Source organism: Malania oleifera, chromosome 5 (assembly GCF_029873635.1).
Source record: "Malania oleifera isolate guangnan ecotype guangnan chromosome 5, ASM2987363v1, whole genome shotgun sequence".
Taxonomy (NCBI): Eukaryota; Viridiplantae; Streptophyta; class Magnoliopsida; order Santalales; family Ximeniaceae; genus Malania; species Malania oleifera.
Genome location: NC_080421.1, coordinates 49,954,366 through 49,968,511, shown reverse-complemented (window position 1 = coordinate 49,968,511; position 14,146 = coordinate 49,954,366). Strand labels below are relative to the sequence as shown.

General features: G+C 36.6%; 1 protein-coding gene across 1 annotated transcript; it reads left to right on the top strand.

Annotated features, from left to right (window-relative positions):
- The first annotated feature begins 362 nt into the window (after nucleotides 1-362).
- On the top strand, nucleotides 363-1,514 carry LOC131155969 (auxin-responsive protein IAA13-like). The gene is made up of 3 exons (XM_058109424.1): nucleotides 363-627; nucleotides 924-1,047; nucleotides 1,445-1,514. The coding sequence occupies exons 1-3, from the start codon at nucleotides 363-365 to the stop codon at nucleotides 1,512-1,514; spliced, it is 459 nt and encodes a 152-aa protein (XP_057965407.1).
- Nucleotides 1,515-14,146: the final 12,632 nt, after the last annotated feature.

The following is a 14,146-nucleotide window of genomic DNA, read 5'->3' as shown; positions in this document are numbered from 1 at the left end:
ATTTTTTTCCTATAAATTCTAACGTCATTTTTATTTTACTGATATGGGTGTTTCGATTTTTTTCTGTTAAGGGTTAATCGTTTTTTTTTTTAAATTAGAATGATGAAAAGTAGAGAATAAAATGTTGATCGTGAGGATAACTAAAAGATTGGGATATACCTCCATTAATTTGGATTGTTAAAGGATTGGGATCATGACTGCCTCCATTATTTTGTCTCTCCATGTGTCAACTAATATATTACTCATAAGTCATTACTATAATTAATTTTGTTCCTTAAGAGCAGTCAAGTTGTGGGATGACCGTCTATATGGCTTATAAGATGAACAGCTTGCTTGGCTAACCAGGTAAGGAAACCATCTATATGGCTTATAGGATGAACAGTTTTGCTAACCAGGTAAAGACTCTGACCTCTAAAGAAGATGAGACATGCGAGGATGATAAATTGAAGCAAACTTCAAAGAAAAAAGTGTACAATGGTAGTAATAAGAACAATATTGTTGCTATGAAAAAAGGACATCTTGGGTTTCTTAAGGTTAATATGGATGGATTGTCAATAGGGAGGAAAGTGGATCTAAATGCTTCTTCTATATATGCTACTTTAGCCCAAGCACGGGAGGACATGTTGGGTAATCCAACCACATGCATCACTTCCATTCATGAGTGTAATCTTTCTTTTTTATATTTTTTATTAGTAATGTATAATTTACTTATTTTTTATAAATTTGATCTTAAATGTTTTGATGTGAAATTATTGTTAAATCATTGTTGCACCTCAATCTAACGACTAACTTTTAGAACCAAGTGGTTTAAGATGACATAAACATTTTGATAATCAAGGTCAAATTAGTAGGACTAGGACAGTAATGAGTTACATAGATAATTCATTTCTAGTTTTAAAATGTAATTGTGATTGTGTAACTAGGTTCGAGTGGAGAGAGTGAGCAATTAAGAAAGGCCACCAAGCTTTTAAATGGATCATCAGAATTTGTGCTCACTTATGAAGATAAGGAGGGGGACTTGATGCTCGTACGAGATGTTCCTTGGGAGTATGCACCTTTCATTTCGTTTTAAATGATTATACTAGTGCAATATATTTATACTTATGTATATATGTTTTTGTGAATGAGTCTTTGTGTGTATATATGCAATTATTTATGACTGATGTCTGTATATGCACTACTAAGCCCTAAATGGCATCCCATCAAATGACAAGACTAGCCTTGTGGAAGAGTAGTTGGTCTATTTAGAGCAACATTTTAAGGTGTAGGAGCAGTAGCTCCACTACTAGTAACGTAATATTAAACATTTTGGACCATGCTTTTAAGGTCTGTTTCATTCAAGTTCCTAGGTACTTTGGACAGACAGAGGCCTATGTTGTTGGAAAAGACAATATTGTCTTTGGATGTTTAGATGGTAAACATATGTTTGTTGGTTTGTGTATAGGATGTTTCTCAACACAGTGAAGAGGCTTAGAATCATGAAGACATCGGAAGCTAATGGACTTGGTACCTAAGATTATTAATTATGAAGACATCGAAGTTTGGAAATGCCTAGATGATATGAAATTATATGTTAACTAATTTACTTAACACAATTATAAAAATCAAGAAAATGTCAAACAAATAGAGGAAAACACTTCAATACCTATAAACACAAATAAAGAATATATTTACAATTATACTAATTACTTTGCAATTATGTTTATGACTCATGGAATGGAACTGCGGTAAAAGTTAATGGAACCGGTATGTTCACAACGTTACATTCACAAGTTTCGTATACATTCAACCTATCAAAACACTGTACTAATTTCGGCAAAGTCCTGTTTACAAATTGAGCACATCCACGCACTTGTGCAAAGAAAATATTTTTCAAATACAATTGATACCAGTATGTTCACAACGTTACCTTCACAAGATTCGCATACATTCAACCTATCAAAATACTACACTATTATTTTGGCAGAGTCCTGTTTACAAATTGAGCATATCCATCCATGCACCTGTGCAAAGAAAACATTCTTCAAATACAATTGATACATGCTTGGCACTTTACATATGACCTCTATAGATTCGTAATTAAGAACAAATACATTATGTACAAATGATATATTCTAAACAAATGCATGATGTACAAATGAAGTAATAAATAAATATATTATGTACAAATGAAGTAATGAATAAATACATTATGTACAAATGAAGTAATACATTATGTACAAATGAAGTAATGAACAAATACATTATGTACAAATGAAGTTGTAAACATATATATGATGTACAAATGAACATATACATGATGTACAAATGAAAGAATGAACATATACATGTTGTAGAAGTGAAATAATATGACAATCATCGCCTACTCGGTGCCGTAGGGAGGTTGTCTCTAGTGTCAGGGTGGCTGTCGTCTGCGTCTGCTCTCACCTGGCTGCTCATCCGCGTCTGGCGTCCGGTCACGTCGTTGTGCTGCATGTCTGTCGTCTCCGCCCATAGGTATTGGATAATCTATCTCCAGGTGAAGCAGACAGGGAGCTATGTCGTATGTAGTCTCTGGACGAGTCTGAGGTGGCAACCCGGGTGCATCCACCTCCTCCGCATCGAGAGGGTCGTCTAGTAGGTACAACATCGACGGGATCACGGCAGAGTCAGATCGATAATTTGGCGGTCTATTGGAGGGTCCCGCAATATCAGCGGCAATTGATGGGGCATACGGTGCGGACAACCCGAATACGTACTCCTCATGTACAATGGGTAGTGAGAAGGCCGGACTCGATGGACGACTGGAGGTAGCTGCTCGACCACCTCGTGGTGTCGAGGGCCAGCGTAGGGTAGGGATCCGTCGCCCGTCCTCGTAGACAATGTCCAAACCATCTCTCGCTAAATCGCTTATAACGGGGTCTGATGATAGTATGTCGACCTGGTGCAATACGTCAGCCTGTAGCATACGAAAATAGTGGTTACGACATTAAACTGTTAATGTAAACGGTAACAAATTAGGTATGCATTTGAGTATGCGTACGAGGCTCATGTAGACCGCCGCGGTCCTATCTACGGAGCGTCGTGTGATCGACCTGTACCACGTGTAATATGGATCCTCCGAACTCATCGGGCCGTCCGCCTCCACTCCCTGTACGATGTAGTCCCGCCTATATCCCCGCATACTCACGTACATTGCGTACTCGGCAGACCAATCCATGTTCCCCCGATCGCGACCATCAATCTCGTGCAGGTCGTCCCCACGTACATCAACCCCCAAAGTAGAGAAGCGGTCTGGGATGCCTTGTCGAAAGCCAAACTGGCGCATCACTCGGTCTGGGAGATGCCACTCGATAATATGAAAACATATAAGTGGCACTCGGGCAACCCAGAGGTCGGACCCAACTGCATAGTCAATCGGTAGGTCGGCTAAAATGTCATCCGTGTATGGCACCCATACAAACTGCACATAAACATATGGTACATGTAAGAGGTGGGTAGGGATATCTGCAAAGAATGCAAAATATTGTCAATGCATATGACCGAGACTACCTCATGCTCCTGGTGCATGTCGAGCTCGAATCTGTACCAGGGCAGCGTGTGTTACACAACATTAAGCACCAACAACTAATCCCTCCACTTGTACAAAATAAAACGTAAGTGAAAAGGTGTAACGACTAGTACATAGTACGACTCAATATTCGTAGCACTTATACGAGGAAAGAATTGTAAGTGGAGTTGCTAACCTCCACACGAGTTGAGCTGAGTCAATCGGGCATCCGTCCTCGTCCCTCTAAATAAGATGCAGAAGACCGCGACTCGTAAGAGCTAACAACATGAATCTCTCCTAAGCTCAAACATGAAATAAGCAGAGTGCTCCTCCAATCTGTGAGTGGGAAACGTCAGTAGCGCGACACATGTCCCGGTACAGCCACGCTAATGTTGCAGAGCCCTAACTATACTGGCGTATCTCTGCTCGCTCCATGAGCAGTGGAAGGAACATCAAATGCGCATAACTCCCTGAGAGGTCACAGAACAGCATCCCACGTATCAATTGCAGCATGTGGGCACATGCATAGCACGCTACTGTGTGATCATCGGCAGCTACCGGGAGCTGGCGAACAGCTCGCCCTCGAGAAACCGCATGCGAATGCAGGTACCAACAAACTCACCATCTAGAGGCACCACTCCTAACAATCTCTCGCACATGCGGCGGAGTGCTCCCCCCTGACCGGTGCCTCCCTCCTATACTAGTCTAGCAGTACGACCAGGGACAGGCAACCCATCAATCGGCAGCCCAAACAAGTGGAACGTGTGTCTCCGGCCTTCATCGCTCCACTAACGCGGTCACGAGATGCCAATCCAACTGGATATGACCAATCTAATATATCCCATAAAAGCCCGCGTCCCGTATCCAATCAACAATGCGAGGGTCCACGCCTATCCTCTTGTGTACGCTCTGACTGCCCCCTCGGCAATATAACACGTCCGCATGCGAATCGGTGCACGCCCGACTGGACCGATGACGATCGCCTATAGTCAGTACACTAGGATCGGACGTCCCTGGATCGATCCTGCAAATAAGACAGCATAGTTAAAGCATCAACATAAAAATCATCAGAAATTGAGTATCTATCACGGCTGATTTGTAGGGTGGAACTGAACGAAAATCTCAAGTTTTATCCTAGACGTGTACAACTGAAAATATCCCACCTAGCTTTTTTCTCAAGATGCACTAATCCCCGTTGATGAACAGAGTGACTGAATTGCTCAAAGGCAACCGATAGCATGGAAGGAGATGTGTTCACCGAAAAAGGAAGGCGGCCTGGGGATCTTAGATTTGGAATCTAGGAATAAGGCTCTCCTTACCCGAGCCCAAGATCATGAATCTTGGCCTAAATGGATGTCGCTGACTTATTTTAAAGACTCACCGTTTCGAGATGTAAAGGTTAAGCATGATGCTTCCCAACTGTGGAAAAAAAAAATAGTTGATCTTCATAATCGCCTTGTTTAGAAGGAGGAAGTAATATGGTAGCTGAAAACTTGTTGAAATTATGAGGTTACAAGTAGGCAAATTTCTTCATCTATTGCATATGGAACGTGTGTGAAACAAAGAGATAGAAGTAGTATGACACAAAGATGTTTGGAAATGTGGTAGTATTCCTAAGCACCCATAATCTTATAGTTGACGTGTGGCAGCACCCATAATCATTCTTTCACCCCTTTTATGGCAATTAAATGTGTAGGATACATCATTTAACCTATAAGTGATAGGTCAGTGCGAAGGTCCAGCTGCATCCCCAGGTTGTGTCCTTCTCGGACATCTTGTGCAGTTATGTCCTTCTTGACGACATATGCTACACGTGATATTTTTCCTACCTTCCCGGGCATCCATCTCGTTGTGTATACGTGAGCTCCTAGGTTGACCTTTATGTCGAGCATATGCAGGATTTGCCTGCAATTCGGCAACGAGGAAGCTGACCAATATGCCTCATGCATAATCAGATGAAAATCCGCAGCATATGTAGCATAGTGCTCAACAGTGCTCCAATATGGCTCAACATACTGGCTTGAATTTAGTCGTGTCTTAGCACAAGCTGCGAGAAAGTGAGAACAGGGATAGTGTAAAGTTGCTACTTCCCGTAGGAGCATTCGCGCCTCTGGATGCTCAAAGTTTGGACATTGTTTCCTTTATGGGGTCCCAACTGCGCGGTCATGATGCTAAAAGTACCCCTAGATCGGTAAAACGTCGTGACTCGATGTTCGGTCGCCTTTAGCTTCCTTCTTTCCATCGCTAACAATATATGCGGAGTCAACGTATTTCCTCTAGATATTGCATTACAAGCAGCCTCTCGTCGGCTATTAAAATAATGTGCAACGCGATAAAATATTAGTTGCACAAGGGCCGTTATGGGAAGGCTACGAGCGCCTTTTAGGACGACGTTGAAACATTCGACTAGGTTAGTGGTCATGTTCCCATACCTCTTTCCACCGTCGTGGCATTAAGTCCATATATGAGGAGGGATATGATCGAAGAACGACTTGGCTGGTTCTCCACCCTCATCGAATATCGTCTCCATCCACTTGTCAAATTTTCTCACCTGATGCTCCCTTCCCGCTCGCTCAGCCATTCGCTTCAAATTGACACTCCGCACTTTCGTATTAAAGTTGCTCACCACATGTCGAAGGCAGAATCGGTGGTGCACATGTGGTGGTTGCCAATAAGGATTGCGCTGCATTGCAGCGATAATCCTTGGATGTCAATCTGATATGAGGCGAATGTCGTCCTTGTCGATAATGGAACACAGACAACATAGAAACCAATTCCATGTGTCAAGGCTTTCTTCTTACACAATAGCGAATGCAAGGGGAAATATTTGCCTATTTGCATCTGGGCACGTTATAATAAGGAGTTTGCCCTTGTACTTACCGTACAAGTGTGTCCCTTCCACACATATAACGGGAGGGCAGTGACGAAAACCCTAAATAGATGCTGCGAATGACCAAAATACAAATACGAAGGTTGCGCTATTCTCGGTACCTGGAACAAGAGTCGACCTCCACCACTATAGTCGCAGGATTGTACACGTGCATCGCTTCCATCCACTTCGGTAACGTTTCATAGGATTTATCCCAATCACCGAATACTTGGGCTATCGCCTTCTGTCCGCCCAACAAAACCTTCTTATAAGAGATTGAATACCTGAATCGACGATCTATGAACTCCTTCAATGTAGCGATTGACGTTAACGCATCTCCCCTTATCATATTTACTATCTCCTCAGCAATGAGGGACGACGTGATTTTGTTATGGTCTTGCGATAGGAGTTCATTCAGACACATGTGCAGACCACCATATTGGGCGATTTCGAATAAACGGTGTATCATCCGATACATGACACGCAATCTCCACGTGCAATCGTGGTCCTTACACCTAGTAACTCATAAATCAGGGGTAGATCGCACGACGTGGAAGTCATGGTGGGTGCAAGCGTAATATATTCGCACTGCAGCGATCAGCTGATCCTTCGATCCGAAGAGCATCCCCTTACTTAACTCAGAGGATTCTTCCTAACGAGTCACGCGTATATCCACCGCAGTTAAATCTGCAGCGTCTAGGTCAATATGACCGTACATCGGAAGCTCGCCCATGAATTGGGCGTCAAACGTTGCGTCATCTGTGTCACGTTGGGGTGAGTTCACATCATCAGGGACATCATTTAACCCTTCACCCATTTCGTGCTCGTGCATGTCTTCGTCTTCAAGATGAATATCATTCGTAATGTTCATGCCCTCATCCAATGCGTCGTTCGCAATGGCAAACAACGATACTGGTCCCACACTCAGGACGTCTTCGCAACTTCCCTACGAAACATGTCAGGAACAGGTGCTTCGTATACCAACGGCTCGAATGACGATCCCGGATATTTGTTAAAATCGACCGTAGACATAGCACAAACCTCCGCACCAACATCGAGGTGATGTGTTTGTTCGATGTCTTCACCGACTTCATCCAATTGCTCCGTAGGCCCGTCTGGCTGCCTAACCGCGTTTACACCCATTTGAGGAATGGTTTCGACATACAATTGCACCGTTAAATATGTCTCACTGACGTAGTGTGCGTCCAATACAATGCGCAACCCATAATCATCTGATATGGGAACAACCTCGTAGAAGGCTGTATTATTTAACCCTCGTAAAGGGTATCTTGCGGTCACTTGCAATGCATATTGATCTAGATCAATATGCAAATATTTATATATCTTTGTATATAATTTATTTAATTTACACCTAGGGCCAATTCGAATAGGTCGAACTGGCGGACTACTATACCTAACACCATCTAATCCGGTTATGATATTCCACCCTATATATAATAATACCGTCACTGGAGCACTGCTTGAGCTTCCTGCCATTTAGATTGGCGATCGGGAAATAAAAAAAACCTACGCAAAACAAAATTATTTGTATAAGTGATATGTATTACTTATAGCTTAACGAAATAATTATAAACCAAATAGATGTATACAAAGTCTAATGAATCAATGAACTTAGAATTTGGACCTAACTTTCCCACCAAGAAAATAAATAGATGAATTAAAAGTCTATGAATAAACAAACTCTAGAGTTTGGAACTAACTTCAATTTTCACCAAAAAAACAAATAGATTAATTGAAAAGTCTAATGAATAAATCGTTAAAACATCAATGTCTATTGATTTTTCCCATATAACATATATTTAGGATTTTTCCAAAATGGTACTTCAACTTAGAATCCAAAGAACTATGAAATGGTGCTCTTAAGCAATTTTACCAAATAAAGATTAATTGTTGTTTAGTAATTTTCTAATTTAAATTCTAAAACACAAACTGAAAATAGGTTAAAAAAAACCAGATTCAGTGCTCATTAATACAATATTCTATTATAAGTTCGATCTTTAAAAAAAAAAAATTTATAGATTCATTGCACCTTGGTAAACCTTTAATTATATATATAATTAGATAGGTTGATTAACAAAGTTATTCATGAGCTTCATGAGCTTCATTAGTAGTGTTGCATATATCGTATGGTTTAATTAATTGTTCATTATTGGGGCCTAACTTTTAAGATGGGACATGCCGCAAGCCAAATCAAATAAAACTTGTCAAAGAAAATTTATTATACTAACTCTAATTTAGTTGTTGTAGAAAATGAAACAAGTTCTATATGATATTATATAACATGTGCTGCTATTTTATATTTTGACTAGATTAATTAGGCCTACGCTTATAAGTCTAGAATCTAATTAGATTATTTGCCTCTTGTTCAAAATTTTTAATGTTAAATAATTACATAGTTGACCCATCTATTATGAACAATAAATGAAGAATAATCAAATTTTTCAGCAAAAAAAAAAAAAAAATCAACTATGAATATTTATCAAATTGAATTTAAGGTGTGTATTTTGCATTATAAGATTCCCAAATACATAGGATATCCACAACATTTTTTTGCACCAATAAGGAAAAGCTCTAATAAACATTTGAAAAGGAGCACAATTGACCTATCTATTATGAACAATATATAAATAAAAAATGACCAAATTTTTAACATAAAAAGAAATTAAGAATATGTATCAAATTAAATCTATATCTTAAAACTTTCAATCAATGTCAAAAAAAAAATTTAACAAATACATACTAGTTAGTCCAATTTACTATTGTTTGGTTTGCATTGTTAAATTTCTAAAAGTGAACTTGATTAACATACATCTCCACACACACAAATTCACTATCCCTTTTCTCTTTTCACTTTTGGAATTTTAGAAGTTTGAATTTCATGTCAAAAATAACAGTAGTTTGGTTCCAAAACAAAATGGTAAACTAGAGCACTAGCATTACATATTAAAACAAAATTGTAATATTATTTTAGATCTATTATACATTACTTAGATAGAGAACTAGAAAGAAAAAAAAAAAAAAAACCATTATATATAAAATCTTATCTACTTGATTGAATAGTTCAAACATCATTAAAACCTATAACATCATGTCCTCAAATCACAATGAATCTATAAATTAGAATTTATTGTTGTTCATATTGTATGAAATCACATAAAGAGATGTAAAGGGAGGAAAAAAAAAATTCAACACCCTAAACAAAAAAAATTACATATTCTGAGCAGTACCATAAAAAATAAAATTCAAATACAAAAATAGAAATACTAACCTTAAAGAAAAGGGCTTCCGAACGAAACTTTCAGCACTCTAAACTCAAAGGCTCTCCGATTATCAAAGGCTTTTGATCAAACAAAATTAATTTAAAAAATTATGAACCAAACATTGAAAATGTGTCTTACCCCATCTCGAGTTTATATACGTACGCCCTCAACGGTTTGAACGTCACTCGTGGCAACGGTCACTTGCGCTCCGGAGTCCTTCAACGGTAACATGCAGCGCTGCTCCTCCCCTCGACAAAGGTACTGCTCTATTTGCGCATGGAAGGAGGAAGAACGATTGAGATTAGTCTGAAGCAAATCTCGCTACTTGGAGTAGCGAGATTTGCCACGCGTCAAACAACGAGTGGCCAAGCATTAAAGTATCCGAAGCAAATCTAGCTATTCTAAGTAGCGAGATTTGCCACGCGTCAACATGAGCCCTTCAATCAAAAGTAAATCTCGTTACTTGGAGTAGCGAGATTACGTCAGAGTCATTCTAGGAAATATTTCCCAGAAAGGGGTATTATTTAATATATTTAAAAAAAAAAAGATAATCTGGGAAAAAACTCAAGAAAGAAGTATGTTGGGTTTGGAGAGTGTTTTCCCGATTTATCATTTTTTTAAAGAAATATATTAAATAATACCTTATTTGGGAAAATATTTTTGAAAATGACTCTGACGTAATGTCGTTACTTGATCCAACGAGATTTAAACAAATTTTGTTGGATCAAGTAGCAAGATTTGTTTGGAAATTTGGACACGTGGCAAAATTTGGGGTTGTTAAGTTTAAAAAAAAAAATGTCAGCATCCGCATTTAAAAAAAAAAAGAAAAAGGAGGGGGTTGTCAAGTAGTGCTGACGCGCCACTTGGAAACCGAGGAGAGGGGGGGAAGGGCATTTGTCAAGGGGAATTAAAAATTAAACAATCAACAACTTGTTCTGTTAATATTTCTAGAATTGAAAAATAAAAAAACTTGATTAGAAAGGTTTTCATTCTTGTCTTTAAGTCAAATAATAATTAAAAATATAATTAAAATAATAAAAATACAAGAAAAAAATTAAAAATTAAAATGAGGATAAAAATTATTTTAATTGGTTAACTTAATTATTATATTTTAAAACTCATTTTTTAGAACTGCGAGAAAAATCTTATGCTACATGACACTCCAAAAAGTTAAATATTTTTTTCAAATATTTTAAAAAATTGATTAATATTTTTCTTTTATTATATTTAAAATTTACATGACTATTTTAGTTTTATTTTATTTTAAATTAGAAAAATAGCAACAAAAAGAAATAATACGAACAACAAAAGTGACAAAATTTTTAAATTTTCTCAGTTTTGTAAAGTTGTTGATTTTTAAAGACAATAATGAACACCTTTCTAATCAAGTTTTTTTTTTTCAGTTCTAGAAATATTAACTGAACAAATTGTTGATTTTTAAATTTTAAATTTTTATTTATGATTTTCGAATTTCATAAATTTTAATAATGAAACTAAACAACTCCTTAAAATTCATCGAATATCCAACTAAGGTGCATGCACCCATTCTTTTTTTTTTTTTTTTTCTTTTTTTTAATAAATTCAAAAGTAATGCCAAAAAATAAAATTAATTTTTGAAATGAAAATGGTTTTGACTACTTAATATTACACACACACTTTTGTCCCCTAATGGCCAGGTGGGTAGGTGCAATTAATAGAATTTGCTCCTCAAGCATCTCTAAATTACATAACAACCTCCCTCTTTTTCTTTTTTCTTTTTGCTTTTAATTCCCCTGACAAATGCCCTTCCCCCTCTCTCATCGGTTCCCGAATACTAACGCGCGTTAGCACTACCTACCAGCCCCCTCCCCCCCCCCCCCCCACTTTTTTTTTTCTTTTAAATGCAGATGTTGACATTTAAAAAAAAAAAAAAACCTGACAACCCCAAATTTTTGCCACGTGTCCAAATTCTCAAGCAAATTTCGCTGAACCAAGTAACGAGATTACGTCAGAGTCATTTTAGAAAATATTTTCCCAAATAAGGTATTATTTAATATATTTTTTAAAAAATAAATTGGGAAAAAACTCTAGGTTTGGAACTACTTAAAAAATACATTTTTATAAAAAATATTTACTTGAAAATGTATTTATCTAAATATAGATTGAAATTACTTATTATGGATATTTTATAAAATAAATATTTTTAAAATTGTTATAAATGGATGGTTGTCTTCATGTGGCTGTCCCTCTCCCATCCATCATGTCTCCCTCATCTTTTCATCTTCATTCTTCTCTCTTATCTCTCTCACTCACTCCCATAAACAATGATTAAGTGAAACCTCATCTCCTCACACATGCCTATATAAGGAGGGGTAGATTGTGAGAAAAGGAGTACACTTGGAAAGAAGAAGGTGTAGAGAAATAGTAATTGTGCGCAAAGAAGATGAGTACACGCACAATTAGAGAACAAAAGAGAAGAAGGTAAGCAGAAGGTGGGTGAGAAATATACTTTTGTACAAAGTGAGATCCATATTGTAATTCTTCCTAAATAGTGTAGTTTCGATCTCATTCGTCCGTGGAGTAGGTGTATCTGAATCACGTAAAATTTGGTCTCATCTTCATTTATTTTTCTGCTCGTTTCTATTTATTTTATTATTAATTTTTGCATGATTTTATAACAAAAATATATTTTTCATAAAATATTTAATTTCATTGTAGACAACCCAATTTGTCCGCGACATATATAACAAAATTATTAAAAAAATTTATTTCATAAAATGAAAAAAATGCAGAGAGATAAACTTTTACATTGAAAAAACAAAAAAAAATAGAGAAAAGAAAAATAAAAAATTCAAATTCTCCAATTCCATGGTGGCACCTGCTCCCAAGCCTATAAATGAAAGTGTTTTTGAAGAATAAGATGTTAGGAAATAAACAATAAATATTGATTGACATGTTTTCTAATTTGAATTATCCATTTTTTTTATTTGATTAATCAAGTTTAAATGTTAATTTATCAATCAAATTTAATTTTGATAAATGCTCTCAAGCCTATAAATAGAGACTTTCTGAGAGAGACAGACATTCATAGATACAGAGACACAATCACAATGAGAAATTGTATAGGCAAGAAAATCGGAGAGCTCTGATCGAGGATGAACTATAGAGTTTGGAAATTGGAGATATTGTGAAGGAAAAAAAGAATAATTGAGAGAAGCTCAGGCAAAGGCAATTGGAGTTCGTGAATGAGAACTTTAAGATTTGAGGACTGCAGAGAACAAGGATCAAAGAAGAATTAAAGGACTAACATTGAACCTAAAGACAAAATGAGTTGAAGACTAAGGTTGATTTCGTTTTTGTTTTTGTGCTTCATTTTTCTTTTAAGTTATACAAATTTTGGAAGATCCAATGATTTCATATGTAAAATTTTGTTATGAAATTGACCCATTATTTTGACTTATTGACCCAAGGTCCAACTTATTAGATTGGATCCGACCCGTTGACCCAAGGTTCGACTCGTTGGACTGGATCGACCCATTGACCCAAAACTCAAGTCCAAGTTGGATCTGAGTCCATTAACATGCTGACCCAATACTTAAGCCTAGAATCCCAAAATGAATTGGGACCAGCCCAATTCCCAAATCAAGTCCATGCCCAAAGCCTAAACTAAAAGCTATTCAGCCCCGGTTATTTGAACCAAATTAATTCAAACCCAAAATTTCAATTTATTGATTATTTGGCTCATAAGAAAATTTGGGGGAAACTTTCTAAAAAAAATCCAAGAAAAAAAAAAAAAAAAAGGTTAACACGTGGCAGGTGACGTCATCCTGCTACAATGAATTTAAAAAAAAATAAAAAATAAATAAAGTGAACCACGTGTCACCACTGTGAATGGACACGTGGCCCACTAAGCCTAGCCTGATTGAACCTGGTTCAGACCGATTGAACCGATATGATTTCTGAAACACTAGTTTTATTTATTTTATTTTTACTTTTATTTTCAATTTATTTTAAGTTATTTGAAAATTGGGAAAAAATAATACAAAATAAAAAAAATAAGGGAAGCTATTTTTAAAATTAGGAAAATAAATAAAAAATATTTGAGTTATTTTGACTCAAATAAAAAAAAAATGAAAAGTAAAAATGTCAAAAAAAGAAGAAGAGAAAAAGCCTTTAAAAATCCCATAAATTTTTATAAAAATTGAAAAGTAAGGTGTACTCCCAAGAGAGGGGTGAATTGAGATTTAAAAAAAAAAATTTCTTTACAAATTTTTTTTAATAAGTTCCTTTAATTGGTTTTGAATCCCAACTTTTCTTTTCAGCTATCACACACAAACACAATGATTAAGAAATCCATTGAACTTTAACCAATCTCAGTTACACAAGTATAATTTATTTGCAATGACCAAAAACTCAATCCAATCAATAAGATAAGCTTGACTTCACAATAAAATAGAAATTTCAATAAGCCTTCAAAATTCAGATTTC